The sequence below is a fragment of the Triticum aestivum genome, chromosome 4A (genome assembly GCF_018294505.1).
Source record: "Triticum aestivum cultivar Chinese Spring chromosome 4A, IWGSC CS RefSeq v2.1, whole genome shotgun sequence".
In the NCBI taxonomy this organism is placed as follows: Eukaryota; Viridiplantae; Streptophyta; class Magnoliopsida; order Poales; family Poaceae; genus Triticum; species Triticum aestivum.
This window is the reverse complement of record NC_057803.1, coordinates 620,829,553-620,844,975: the sequence shown is the minus strand read 5'-3', so window position 1 is coordinate 620,844,975 and position 15,423 is coordinate 620,829,553. Positions and strand designations below refer to the sequence as shown.

General features: G+C 44.0%; 1 protein-coding gene across 1 annotated transcript; it reads left to right on the top strand.

Moving 5' to 3' along the window:
- Positions 1-5,675: 5,675 nt before the first annotated feature.
- LOC123084101 (4-hydroxyphenylacetaldehyde oxime monooxygenase-like) lies at positions 5,676-15,423 on the top strand. The gene is made up of 3 exons (XM_044505879.1): positions 5,676-6,267; positions 14,250-14,602; positions 14,791-15,423. Exons 1-3 carry the CDS (start codon positions 5,676-5,678, stop codon positions 15,421-15,423), a joined length of 1,578 nt encoding a protein of 525 aa, XP_044361814.1.

Genomic DNA, 15,423 nt, shown 5'->3' with positions numbered 1-15,423 from the left:
ATCTACAAACGTTTACTTAATTTTTCAAACTATAATTCTCTCCCCTTGCCCCTTCATCCTCTTATTACCAATCATAACCCTTCACATCAGCTTGTTTGTAAAAAAATTGAGTAACCTTTTTTTGAGCCAAAATTAAGTAAACTTTGATCTAGAGTCGTGCGGTATAGATTCATTTTTTTTGCAAAGAGAGTTTCCCCTCTTTCTATTATTAACAAACTGTATAAAGAGATTTATTTCTATCACCCTTTAGGCCTCCTTTGGTTTGGAGGAATTTTGTAGGAATTATATAGGATAGGATTTATACAGGAAAAAATCAGTTAGAGTACCTTGGTTTATAGGAATGGAATCCTATTTTATGAAGGAACTCTTCGTATCCTCCACATTTCATAGGAAAATAATCATTAGCCTAGACTAAATGAAAAAAACAATCATATGATATGAACGAAAGGGCATCTCTTTTCCTATCCCTATTAATAGGATTCGAGATACATGTCATTTTATTTCCTATCACTAGTAGAAAAAAATGGCCAGCCAGAACTTTAGTTTGTGGTGCCCCATTTTCAATCAACGCCATCACTATATTTTTCAAATAGAGGTGGCATTGGCATATTTGGTACGACATCACTAAGACCATAGTGGTGGTGTCGGAAAATAGTTGAAGGCCACTTATATTTGGGACCCACAATTGGTACAAGGCGTCATATAGTGGTGATGTGGCATAACAGGGAACACCAACACTATTAGGTTTTCTTGTAGCGTGATATGTGTTGCCACATCACCACTATATTATTTTGTGTTATTTTTATAATATTGTAGTTATTGTAATTACATTGAATATTTTTTATATTTTTTAGTCTTTTTGTTATTTTGAATATGTTGATGATTTTGATTCTTCTATGATGCTGAAACTTTTAAAATATTTGAGTCTTTTTATTATTTTGGAACTTCTTATTACTTTGAGCAATTTTATTATTTTCAGTATTTTATCATTTTATTTCTTTTATCATTTTGACTGTTTTATTATTTTAAATATTTTTATTATTATGAGTTTTTTTAATTATTTTGATTACTTTGAGTCTTTAATTATTTTGAATCTTTTTTATTACTTTGAATCTTTTTACCTTTTTAAAACATTCAATGATACTCTAAAGCATCCTCAAATATGGAAGTGAGAAAGAGGGGTTGGTCTCAACTCTCAAGTAGTTCATTGTCTGCTGAAGTCGAGTAGGTGCGTGTGAAGCTTGTTGTATTGTCATGGAGAATAATTCACATGTCACCATTCACACGCATTTGCGCAGGCATACAGGGTCTTGGGATTTTGTTGTTGCAAAATAACACAATTGCAACATAATTATGAACTATATGTGCAAAAGTTAAGGCTTTCTTAAGATTTCCAAAGCCTTCCTTAGATTCATCATCAAAAGGAAATATAACATTTTTATTTGAAATATTAGTAAGAGGCTTCAAAATTTGAAAATTTCCTTATTGAATAAAAAATACAACGATGACATGGTTGCACATGGACCCGATTTGATTATGTTTATGAAAATATTAGAAAAAGTCTAATATTAAACTTTGGAACAAACATGATCTAGTGTTATGCATGTGCGTAAAATTTCGTGACAAATTGACTAAAACAAAAATGATACAATATAGAAGTTACCATTCACATTTTTTCGTACCTGCAATTTTGTCTTTTTGCCGGGATTTCCACATTATGCATTTTGTTGAGCAGCTTTACGCACATGTATAAAGCTAGACCATGTTTGCTAATTTCTTTTTGAAAATATTTAACCTTTGCTAGTATTTTGACTTTTTTTTGCTAAAGTTATAGTTAGTGATGGCGCTTGAAGCTATGTGTTTAATTACTACGAAACATGTTAATGCGCTCATAGCCTAGTGGTGGGAGTGTTGCGGTGTCGCCTGCCGACCTGAGTTCGACCCCTCTTCAGGTCGAATTATGTGTCTCACATTCTCTCTTAATATTATGGTCTATTATTTTTACTATGAGATATGCAACTGCCCCATCCCCCAGTGCGACAAAACAATTTCGTCCCCCCAAAGTGCGGTCATTTTAAAGACATACAATTGCGAGGTGGAAGGGCGATACTTCCAGTTACATATTTGATGGTGAACATGCAACTGACATGGACAAAAAGAATCATGAGTTTTAAAAAGGTTCGTGAATTTGAAATGAAGAATAAAACCAGAAAAGGGAAACAAAAAAATACTGAGAGAAAAAACAAATAGAAAGAGTGGGAGTGAGAAGAGACAATGGGCAACGGACGGTGAAAATCACTTGAAGGGAGAGCTAGCCCAACTCTGGCAATTCTCCCTGCAACTCGCATGACATAAAAATGCATTCCCAAAGACCAGGCCAGACAAAAGGACGACAGAAAGCACAACACCCATGGCGGTTTCTCAAAAAAAAAAAAAACCACAATGATGTTCTACAAAAAAGATCGCGGCGAAAACAAGTGCTAGCGGCAAGGTTTCATGAAAATTACAACGCCTTTAATCACTTGGTGTGAGACTTATTTTGGACCTAGCTTGTCGATGCCTTTAATCGCATGGTGTGAGACTTGAGACATAGCTAAATCTCATTTAGATGAGAGAATTAAACAATGAAACAATGTTATTATGGAAACTGATTCTCTCCAACTGACTGTAGAGCTCGCTCGACAGCCGCCTAGTCCATTCAACACGAGTTCTGGGGGGGCACGTCCACGTGCCCTCTCTCCTTCCTTATCTTCTCTCCACACGCCCTCTCCTTTCCTTATCTTTTTCCTGCTCCCACCGCGACATGCAAGGTGCAACCTCCATCCAAAGAAGCACGACGGCGAGATGTTGCAAGGTCAACGATGGTACCGTGGCGCGAAGGCACGCTGGTGCTGTGACGAGAGAGTTGCAATGGTGGTCGGCGGTGAGGCGGATGCAACAACGCCGTTTGTGTGACGTGGGGTTGCAACTGCGGTGATCGGCCACGAGCCGGCTAATGCGACAAGGGGGTTGCAACAGTGGTGACCGGCGGTGAAGTCGTCTGCAGCAACGCTGTTGTGGTGATGTTGCGACGGCAACCCCGGTGGACGGACCACGGTAGTGTTGCTGTGAGCCACTGTTGTGAGGCCGCCGCAGTTTTTTCCGGAGTGTTGGGAGCGGCGCTGCAACAGGGACGAGTGGACCATTGTAAGAAATATGTTTGAATTATTTCAAACAATCATTTCAAGAAACAGATTCACAAATTATTTCACTCGGTTTAAGAATCCGGTTTCACTTTTACAAAATACTATTTCATTTATTTCAGATAAGACTCGGCTATTTCAAAGACAATGACTTAATACATTTCAATAATTTCATAACATTTTTCACCTTTTCAAAATACTTTAAAAAGTTTACTCTTTTAAAACAAACTAATTTCACTACAAAACCTTCATTCCTTTCCAAAAACACATGTTTCACTCATTCCAAAAGTATAATTTCACAAAAAATGAAAATTGATTTCACTCATTGGTCTTGTTCTAAGCAGCTCCCAACATCGTAGTCATTCGAACATCCCGATTTTAGTTCTTTTACAAAAACAAATTCAAATTATTTCAAAAAATAGTTTCGCAAAATATTTCACTTAAACCAAGAATCCGATTTCAATTTTTCCTAAAAAGTCATTTCAACTATTTCAGGCGCATTTCACATTTTCAAAAAATGATTTCACTTACTTTGGATATTTCGAAAAAGTGAGATCATAGATTTCAATAATTTCATAACATATTTCACTTTTTCAAAATGCTTTCAAATTTTCCTCTTTTGAAACAAACTAATTTCACGAAAAAAACATTCACTCCTAAAAAACAGAAGTTCTGCTCGTTCCAGAAAAATAATTTCACTAAAATTGAAAGTCGACTTCAACTAAATTGAAACATTGAAATTTAAACATGTTTGAAATGTATCCAAAATGGTCTTATTATAAAAGGGCTTAAGGCTAGGAATTCAAATATATAAAAAGTTTCAAATATGAGATTATGGTTTGAAATGTATGAATGATTTAAATGAGTAAAGATGAAATAAATGGGTACACTTTTTTGAGAATTAATAAAAAAAGGTACATTTTCGTTTGAGAATCAATAAAAGGGACTTTTCCTCCCATGCATGCATTGTGGGGTCTAGGAGCTGTATATGGTCTCGTGTAGGCTTGGTGATGGGTCTCTCCACGAATCATGATGCATGTGTGGACGATGGATGGTTCACCCCACCTTAACCGGTAAAAATGACTTTGTAAAAAATAGGACTACTGTTGGAGATGCTCTAACAATGCTGAACGCTCTACCTTGTACTGTATTATGTTGAGTGCAGCACGTACGTCTTTCAGAGACTGAGGAGCTACCTAGCTAGGTGGAGTGCTGGACCGGCTGGCGACCACTGTGGCGGTGTGGCCTAGTACGTACCTCGTGGTGGTCCGGCGGCCCTCGCGGCGGGCCGACGAGACCATGCATGCGTGGTAAGTCGCTGGAGTCCACACTCAAAGAAGAACTTGCATGGATGGATCAAGACGATGAATGCCTATATATTCAGATTTGGTTTTCCTATTGGCGATGACGTCGATTCTCTAATGCGTCACCCAACGATTCTAACATAAACAGACAACAAGTCAACACAGCTAAGGAGTGGAAAGCATCATGCAACACTTTAAAGCAAGGCGAATTTTGGTAAAAACAAATGTTAGAAAAATCATTCACTGCAGCCAAGCATACATAGACCTGTTCCATGTCAGTATATATCTTTTTTTAGCGCGGTACAAGCACATACGCTTAAACAAACGCACATACACTCATCCTCCGATATACTAAGTTGGCATCATCTTAAGATTCACAAAGGCAACAAAGGCATCTATGTAGTTGACAGAAACATCTTCTCCACTGACTAACCATCACCGAAAGACTAAAATATATCTAGAAAAATGCAAGTACCAGTGCTCAAGCTGGGACTTGAACCCTGGTGCTGGTTTCATCAAAAAGAACCTAACCATGTGAGACATGCTAAGTTTCGCATGCCAATATATATCTCACATATGAAACGCTTGAGTTGTCACTGTGATTTTCAGCCGCGGTTCCCTTTGCTGTTGATAACTGTGATTACTCATAATGAAACACGATGATGACCCCAACAATCCCGACCTCAACATTGACCAATATGTCCCTCGCATGGTTACGTCGACCACGGCTACTATGTTGCACATTCTTGGCTACCTTGACATCGGCACAATAGGGGGGCTATCGCCTCGCTTGAGCTCCTCGTTAGCTTCCTTAGCTTCCTTTACAATCGGGGCGCATGTAACGTGACACCGTACCATGCACGATGCTCCTGCTACGACTGCATGGGGATGTCAGCCCGTTGGTTTCTACTTTCAGTTTTTTTAGTTGTCCATGATGTTCCTATTGTTTGCGACGGTACTGCTGCAGCTGCACGAGGAGAGTGTTGTTAGAGTATATAGACTTATCCCCGGTTCCTAGATTAAGATTTCTTGCCCCTATCTTGTACCCTATATAAGTCGTTCGAGAAGTTCAACACGCACACAATGGCATTACCCGCAATTTTCTTCGTCTCACACTCATACTCCTAGTTTGAAGGAATATAATTCACACACTGAAGAAGTAGTACTTAGTCGTCCAAACTAAATCTAAATGGCGACCTCGCTGCTCCTCTCCCAATCCCAACAATGGCAACAATGGCAACAATGGCAGCCCCTCCTCTTAGCACTCCTCGTTTCTGCCGTCTCCCTCCTGCTGTTGACGAGGAGGAAATGGAAAGGGCGGCTGAGGCTGCCACCAGGGCCCGCCCAGGTGCCCCTCCTGGGGAACCTGCACCAGCTAGGCTCGCTGCCGCACCGTGCTCTGCGTGATCTGGCGCGGCTCCACGGGCCGGTGATGCAGCTGCGGCTCGGCACGGCGCCCGCCGTGGTGCTGTCGTCGGCGGAGGCGGCATGGGAGGTGCTCAAGGTGCACGACCTGGACTGCTGCACGCGGCCCGTGTCCCCGGGGCCGAGGCGCCTCACCTACGGCCTCAAGAACGTGGCGTTCGCGCCCTACGGCGCCTACTGGCGCCACATCCGCAAGCTCCTCGTCGTCGAGCTCCTCAGCGCGCGCCGCGTCAAGGCCGCGTGGTACGCCCGCCAGGAGCAAGTGGACATGCTGATGAGCGCCCTGTTAACCGCCGCGGCGGCGAGGCGGGCGGTGGCGCTGGACGAGCACGTCCTGCGCCTCTCCGACGGCGTCATCGGTACGGGAGTTAATTACACAAAAGTACCACAATTCGGCCATCACATGCAGATTGATACCATGATTGCTAATTTTTGCATGTCAGTACCAACATTGGTGTAAGTTTTTGCAAATTAGGCTAAAACGCGTATTTATACGTATTGACGCCCGATCCGACAGCTTGGGCCCACCCGTCAGGTGCCACGCTGGCCAATCGGCGCGTGCCCGCGCGTGCCCGCGTGCTGACTAGGATGAGCCGGTGCGCTGCTGCTCTCCAACCTGGTCCGGTCGCACCAGCTCCAGTCCGGCCGCACCATTCCCCTCCCCTCCTCCTCGTCGCTCGTTTCCTCCGTCGCCGCCGCCCGCGTCCCGACTGCCAGCCGCCGCACCGCCCCGCCGACGCCATGGTTTTGGAGGACGAAAGCAGCGACGACCATTCTAGCCTCCCGTATATGCAGTCTTCCTCCACAGACTGTCTCAACGAGGTCAGTACAGGGTTAGGGTTAGGGTTTCAGATTTGGGATTTCTTGATTTGGTTAATATCGCTAGGTTTTGATTTGGCCATTGTCTTTGTGCGAGCTTCTGCAGGTCCCTTTCAGCATTGAAGATCCAAATTACAAGGGGCTTGAGCTGGATGTGATGTCTCCATGTGAGAAGCACGGCATGGCATCTGAGAGGCTTGTTGCCTTTGAAGGAACAGACACAGGCAGGAGGTTTTTAGCATGTGCACAGTCGGTATGGATTGTAGGATTGTAGGCATACTGATTTTTTTTCTTACATGGTCAGTGCCATATTGAACTCTGTTTGCTGGAGTACTCTGCTTGCTGTCAACATTTTGGTTCATAGTGGTTAGAGTAGCTTATTTAGGTCAAGTATGAGTATATTTTGCTGGAGTACAATGGCATAGTAATTTATGTTAATAGTGGTAGTAGAGTAGCTTACAAATGTTTGAACACTCCTTGATATGAACAGTACAGTAACTAAACTAGTTAGTCAGCTACTCAAGTGGCTGCTCCTCTTGTTAAATGTAGTGGTCTGGTGCTAACATAGTAATTTATGTTAATAGTGGTAGTAGAGTAGCTTACAAATATTTGAACACTCCTTGATATGAACAGCACAGTAACTAAACTAGTCAGTCAGCTACTCAAGTGGCTGCTCCTCTTGTTAAATGTAGTGGTCTGATGCTAAATTTAGACATTCTTTTTGGCAACTGCAGTGATTTTGTGTAATTACTTGCTGTATGAACTGTTTTGTTGTTGTTGTTGTTGTTTTTGCAGGAAGGTAGCAATTGTGGCTTTGTTGAATGGGTTGATCACCAGTGGCCCCCAACAATGCAGAATGCATTGTTGAAGCTATGGGCAATGGTTGAAGATGCCAAAAGTGCTAGGGTGAATGACAATCTTGAAAGTTCTTTCACTATCCACCATCTGACAGAAGAGAAGAACAAACTGGAGGCCAACTATGACAAGCTAGTTCAAGATGTGCATGAGCTGATGAACTTCCAGGAAGATAAGGTGGTGGATTTCAGACATCTGCAGTCTGCCATTACATATCAGCAGGAGGTAAGAAAAGAACTGATTGATGATATGAAGGCAAAGATGGCAACTGAGATGGCAAAGAAAGATGCAGAGACCCAGCAACTTACTCAGAAGTATGAGCTGCTGCTCAACCTGACAAGAGCTCAAGCAACAGTCATTCAGAACTTGAAGTTGAACAAAATGAAAGAGAAGCAAGTGTTTACTGAAGCTAGTATGAATTTGGAGCTGAAGAATGCAGAACTAACTAAGTGTCAGGAGAAGCTCACCCAAGAGAAGCTACAGTTGAAGCTACAGGTTGCTGATCTGCTTAAGGGAAATGAAAAGCATATTGAAGAGAAGTGGCAGTTAGAGTTTCAGAATGAAAAGTTGAAGGAGAAGTTCAGGGGGATTCATGCCATCTTGGAGAAGTGAAGAAGATGAAAATGAGATTAGTGGCATTACTGACCTTTTGGGAATGATGGTTGTGTAATGACCTAGCATCTAGGAACTAATGTTGTGTACTGTATGCTTGTACTAATGGTGAACTATGGCTGTGTATGTATGTAGTAGTTATGCTTTTCATCCTTTTGTAAGAAAAGGATGAACTATGCATTTGAAGTGGAACTCCTCTATGTATTGTGAACATGTATTGCTATGTATGGATCAGTTTCTTATTATGTATGGATATGCTGATTATGTAGATGGATATGTTGATGATGGTACATTATGACAATGTTGCAGCAAACCAGACAGTACATTGCAATAAAAGAGGAACAAGACTCACTAAATCTCATTGCATCATAAGATAACTTCACTGATCCATTACAACTTGATCCATTACAACTTGGCTACAACTGAACCAACTAACTAACTTAATATCTTGCCTGCAACTAAGCCAAGCACAAATATAGTGAAAAGAAACAACACATTGTGAAATTTGGCCCTAATCCCTGCAATCTCTGCATTCTTCTCTCTGAGTTGAGTTTGCAGAGACAGAAACATGGCCTCCCTTGTGCCATCATCTTCACTTGGAGTCAGGATTGGAAATTGATCTTCAGATCTAGCAACAGTTGCACCTTTAAGCCTCCATACTTCATCATGCAGATCCCCAATGAGCTCACTCCAGAATGTGGGCAATGGATCATCATGCCATTGCACAAATCCACAGCCACCGTGCTATTAAGATACACAAGCAAATTTCACCATGCTGCCACATACTATTGCACAGAAGAAAGAGGAAGAAAATTAGGGCAAAAAACAACACTCACCATAGCATCCGCGCAGCTATAGTACCTCCTACCAGGGTTCTGCCTGCTCCAGGAGATCCATCTTGGCGCCTTCCTCGGGGTTGAGCAGTGGCACATCACTGGAGGCTCGTATGCCATTGGGTTCTCGCGGTAGCGCACCGGCGAGCGCGACTCCTCCCCCTCCTTCCTGCAGCTCGACGAAATCCGGGAGCGGACCCGGCACTGGACGACCACGACATCTCCGCCGCCGGCCCCAGTCAGCGCCTCTGAGATTTCTCCTTGGCTGCGCTCTAAATGGCCACTGCGTGGATGAACCCTAGTTTCGTTCCCCACTCTGAGATCTGGTGCTGTCACTTTAATAGTAGAAGAGGTATCTGTCCCACATGTCAGAATCCCCAAATGTGGTACTGCATGTTATGTGATGCCCCAATATTGGTACTGACATGCAACAGATAGCAGCAGTATTGGTACTAATTTGTCACAAGTAACTGCAATTGTGGTACTGCTTTGCAAATACTGGTAGTTCAGAAAACCACCTAAAGTTCAACATTCAGAAAACCACCTAAAGGTGAACATTCAGATAACCACCTAAAGTTCAACATTCAGATAATCACCTAAAGTTCAACCACATATCCAGTAGCAAGTTCTACATATCCAGTACTCCACCTCAAGTTCAACATTACAAGCATCAAGTTCAACATTACTAGAGTACTCCACCAGTACTCCACCTCAAGCATCAAGTTCAACCAAAATAACACCACAGTATTTCACATTACATGGCTCCTCCTCCTCCCATGCTAGCATTGAAGTAGGACATCCATCCAGTGTGTGTGCCATCAGTAGGAATGTCAGCATATTGCCTGGGAGCACCTCTTCCAGCTCTTCCTCTGCCTCTGCCAGCTCCTCTTCCAGATGGTGGTGGTGTAGTAGAAGTAGCACCAGCTCCTCTGCCAGCTCCCCTTCCTCTTCCAGATGGTGGTGTTGTAGTAGAAGTAGCACCAGCTCCTTTGCCAGCTCCTCTTCTTCCAGATGGTGGTGGTGTAGGAGCAGAAGCAGCAGGTCTTGGCTGTCTTGCTGTTGGTGCAGTAGAAGGACCAACAGCTCTTGGCTGTGAGGTACTTGGAGTAGCCTTGCAAAGAAAAGGAAACAATTAATAATGCTAGAAAAAAATGTACAAGAAAGAAAACATTAGTATATTTCAAGGTGAAAAATTATTACCACATGCTTATTCTTCCTCAAAGCTAGCTCAGGCTTCAACTGTTTAAGACAGTTTGTGTACCTATGCCCTTGGAGACCACAATTACCACATGTTATGGTCCCCATTCTTGCAGTTTCTTTTGGCTTTGGTACTTCAAATTTGCCCTTGATCCTCTTTTCTTTCCTTCTTCCTCTCTTGATTTTGAATGCAGGTGGTTCTATGTCTGGACCAGGGGTCCTTGTCCAATCATGCTCACCAGGCACAGGAAAGATCATTGGTTCATAAGCTGCAGCATAAAAATCTTTCTTGAAGAATTTGCTGACATAATCCTCTGGTTTCCTTTTAGCCTTGTTTATTGCAGAGATGGCATGGTTGCAAGGTATGCCACTAAGGTCCCACTTCCTGCATCCACATGTCTGAAGTTCCAGGTTGACAGCATGTGTTTTCTGCCCACTTGTAACTTGCCATAAGTTGACCCCTGCCTGTATTGGCTTGCAGTATCTGGCCCTCTCCTTCTCAGCCTCTAGCTTCTCACTGTAATGAGGTGTTATCTCCCATCTTGCTTCCTTAACACACTCTCTCTCTTCATGTGCCACCTCACCATCTGCTTATCTTTTATCCCATCACACATTGTCCTTATAGGTTTTCTCCTAACATCTAGAATGTACTTGTTGAACACCTCAGACAAGTTGTTCACTACCAAGTCAGTCTTGCAGTTTGTGTCAAATGCATGCCTTGCCCATGTCTTTTTTGGTATTGCAGTAAGCCACTCCCAAGCTTCCTCACTTTCAGCTCTAAGATCATTCATTGCAATATTAAATTTGTGTTCATTGTAGGCATAGCTAGCATTATCCATGCACTTCTTAAGATCTTCACCCCTAAACTCAGCATTTTGGAAATTTGCATATATATGTCTAAGGCAGAACCTTTGGTTGCAATTTGGAAACACAGCATTCACTGCATACAGTAACCCCTGACACAAACAATATAACAAGTCTAAGCTACATCCTAAAGAAATATGCACCAATGAATTAAATATGCATTCTAATCTACTATAAACACTTGTGCAAAACATAATGAAACTCTAAGCTAATGTAAACACTTCTGCAAAACACATACCTTTTGTCTATCTGACATTATAGTATAAGGTCCACACTTGCCCACTTCTCCCCCTAGGCAAATTTTCAGTTGGTGTAGAAACCAACACCAACTAGCTTTGTCCTCTTGTCCAACTATGCCAAATGCCAGTGGATATATGTTGTTGTTGCCATCTCTACCAGTGGCAACAAGGAGTTGAGCACCTGCAGTGAGCTTAATGAAGCACCCATCAACACCTGCATAATCAACATTTCCAAACATTAAATACATTCAAGTGAGAAACAAAATGTAGTACTCTACAATATGTAAATGGTGCACAAGGTTTAGGAACTAACCAATGAATGGCCTACACCCATTGAGAAACCCCTCCCTTGCTCCATTCATGCAAAAGAACATGGCATGGAATCTTGGGCCTGGGTGGGGTATTCTTGCAGTTGGTGTTGGAGTGACAGTAGTGACTATTACTCTGCTCCCAGGGTTTGTGTCCATGACAGTCTGAGCATAGTCTTTAAGCCTAGGATATTGCTTCTTGTGATCTCCTAACACAACTTCAATAGCTATGTTCTTTGCCCTATATGCCATGCACTTGGGCACATCTACACCATATTTGTCATTGCATGCATCAATTATAGTCTGAATACCAGTAGTTATATCAGATCTAAAGAGATGCTCATATTTCTGTGCTAGCCACTTAGCACTAACCCTGGTGGTCTCTGTGGTACTAGGGCAAGTGTGCTCTAGTCTCATCTTCTTAATTACAAAGGTTTTCTCCCCTTTTATAACTGCTGCCACCATTAAGAAGTGGCATTGTTTATCTGTACACTCAACAATTATCCTCTGATCTGAATTCTTGTGATACCTGAAATTCCTGGCCTGGGTGATGTGCAAATTCAACAAAGCATCTCTGAATTGATGCTGATCCCTAAAACACAACTTCATACACAGTTGCTCATGTGGTTGCTCCAATTTCTCATTATACCACTTCCTAGCAGGCCTTTTCTTTGCCCTACTCTTCCTTTTCTTTGGTAGGACAAAAGAGAGTGGCTCAAAACCATCATCATCACTCTCCCTCAACAACCCCTTCTCTTCTTCATCTGATGATGGTCTGAAATCAGGTTCAACCTCTGGTAGCTCACTACAATGTGACCTAGTGGTTGGGCCTCTTCTAACTGGCAGCTTCTGCTTCTTCTTTACAGGTTGAACTATAGTTTCTTCTTCTTGTTCAAAAGTCCTATCTTGTTCTACCTCAAATGGGTCCTCAACTTCAGTGTCACCCTCATAATGCAACATTTCTTCCTCTTCTGATTGATCATCATCTGATTCTTCCTCTTGTGCTTCTAGCTCTCTCTGTCTCTTTCCCTCTTCCACCTCTACATCTTCATCATCAACCATGTAATTAGGGTCACTTCCAATTTGACCATCCTCATTAGAGGCATCACTGTCCTCATAAGCCTCAAATCCTTGATATCCCTCTTCTTCTTCTTCCAAAACTGCTTTCAACTTGTCTGTTGCATTTTTGCTTTCTTGTGTGCAAACACCAGCAGGACCAGCAGGGTGATGTGTGCTACATTGACTGTCAAAGACTACTCCTTCCTTATCAACAGCTAAGATAGGAGGCTCACTCAGATCATAAACAAGAGGCTCTTGGTACACCACAGTGGACAAGTCTGGCTTTTCAAAATGCTGCCTCTCAAAATCAGTATCAGGGGGTGGACAAGCCCTGACTAGCAAATTAAGCACCAATTTGTCCTGGATCTTCCTCTTTATCATCTGTAATTCTGCATGACTGTCTACCAAAACCAGCCCTTTCTCTCCTAAAGATGGATTTTCAATGTGAAACAAACAATCATATGCATTAAATCCTTGGGTTTCCACCACTGCAACCAAATTCAGATAAGTAATATCTGAACCACACAGCTTCATCTCCAATGGCTCTCTTGCATCAAAATGGATCCTTACTTCCCAAATGTCTTCATCCAAACTACAGAACAAATTAAATTTCATGTATTCATTATAATTACTCTTAATTTGCAGAGCAACAGTACAGTACAATGCAATTTAAAGTAACCTGTAAGTCTATTATTTACTAATTGAGCACAATAGCAAAATTTGGAGAGCAACAGTACAGTACAGAACAATTTAAAGTAACAGTACCAGATAGTACAGAACAATTTGGAGAGCCACAATAATACCAAATTTTTACTGTCATTGAACTAATTTGAGAGTGCAATACACTATGTTACTAGGTTAGTTTAATTGTCCTATACTAGTCACTTCAATTGGATAAAACCTAATCCCCAACTGGATAAAGCAGAAGATGAACAAACCCTAAAAATGCCCAATTGGATAAATCAGAGGAGGAAGAGGACAAGGGTACTTACAGCACGCCGCCAAGTCCATGCGTCAACTCTGGCTGCTGCTAGGGTTCGCCACCCACTGATGCGCCAACCGCAACCGCTGCTCCATGGTGAGTAACATCGACTCCTCGTCGTCGGTCAAGTACGCGGAGCTGGAGTCGTCGCCGCCATCCCAGTCGACGCCAGCCGTTCCGCTAAGAGGCCAGAACGGCATCTCACTGCCGCCGTGGACGCCCTCGCCGCCCCCTGGCGGAATCGCCGACGCCATGGACTAGGGTTCGAGCGAGGAGGAGGAGGGGAGGGGAATGGTGCGACCGGGCTGGAGCTGGTGCGACCGGACCAGGTTGGAGAGAAGCAGCGCACCGGCTCGTCCTAGTCAGCACGCGGGCACGCGCCGATTGGCCAGCGTGGCACCTGACGGGTGGGCCCGAGCTGTCGGATCGGGCGTCAATACGTATAAATACGTGTTTTAGCCTAATTTGCAAAAACTTACACCAATGTTGGTACTGACACGCAAAAATTAGCAATCATGGTACCAATCTGCATGTGATGCCCGAATTGTAGTACTTCTGTGCAATTAACTCTCGGTACGGTGGCGTTCGGCAGCGTCTACGCCAGCGACAGGTTCGCGCTCAACGAGAGCTTCCAGCACGCACTCGACGAGGCCATGGAGATGATCTCCAGCACCTCCGCGGAGGACTTCTTCCCCAAAGTCATCGGCCGGCTCGTCGACCGCGTCACGGGCGTCGTGGCCCGCCGCGAGAGGATCTTCTGGCAGCTCGACGCCTTCTTTTACATGGTCATCGAGCAGCACCTGCACCCTGAGCGCGCCAGCCCCCCTGAGATGGAGAACGGCGGCGACCTCGTCGATGCGCTCATCGCCCACTGGAAGGAGCATCGTGGGTTCACCAGAGACCACGTCAAGGCCATAATCTTTGTAAGCATGTCCATTAATTAAGTACTCCCTCCAATAGTTTAAGGCAAGTGTAGTGTCAAAAATGTCTTATATCATGAGACGGAGGGAGTAGTAATTAATCAATCTTTGCTTGGTCCGATCAATTCATGTGCATTCAGTAAGAACTAAGAAGAACAAAACAAGAAAAATAAAAGCATTTTGAGTTTCAGGACACGTTCATCGTCGGCATTGACACGAGCTCGGTGACGATACTGTGGACAATGTCGGAGCTTATCCGGAAGCCGCGCGTGCTCGGCAAGGTGCAAGCCGGTATTAGAGCCGTGGCTGGCGGCAACGTCAACGGGAGGGTGCTGTCCGAAGACGTGTCCAAGCTCAGCTACCTCGGGATGGTGGTAAAAGAGACCATGCGGCTGCACCCGCCGGCGCCATTGATATTGCCGAGGAAGACGATGCGGCACATCCAGGTGGCCGGGTACGACGTGCCGGCCAAGACGCGGGTCTACGTCAATGCGTGGGCCATCGGTAGGGACCCGGCGAGCTGGCCGGACAACCCGGAGGAGTTCAACCCGGACAGGTTCGAGGGGAGCGACATAGACCTTAAGGGCAAGCATCCGGAGCTGATGCCGTTCGGCACTGGGCGTCGGATCTGCCCCGGCATGTCGCTCGCCATGGCCACCGTGGAGTTCACGCTGGCCAATCTGCTCTGCTGCTTCGACTGGGCGCTCCCGAAGGGGATGGCGGTGGACAACGTGAGCATGGAGGAGGAAGGAAGGCTCGTGTTCCACCGCAAGACGCCCCTCGTGCTCGTGCCCACCGCTTACGTGCCGCCATGGCGCCCATGA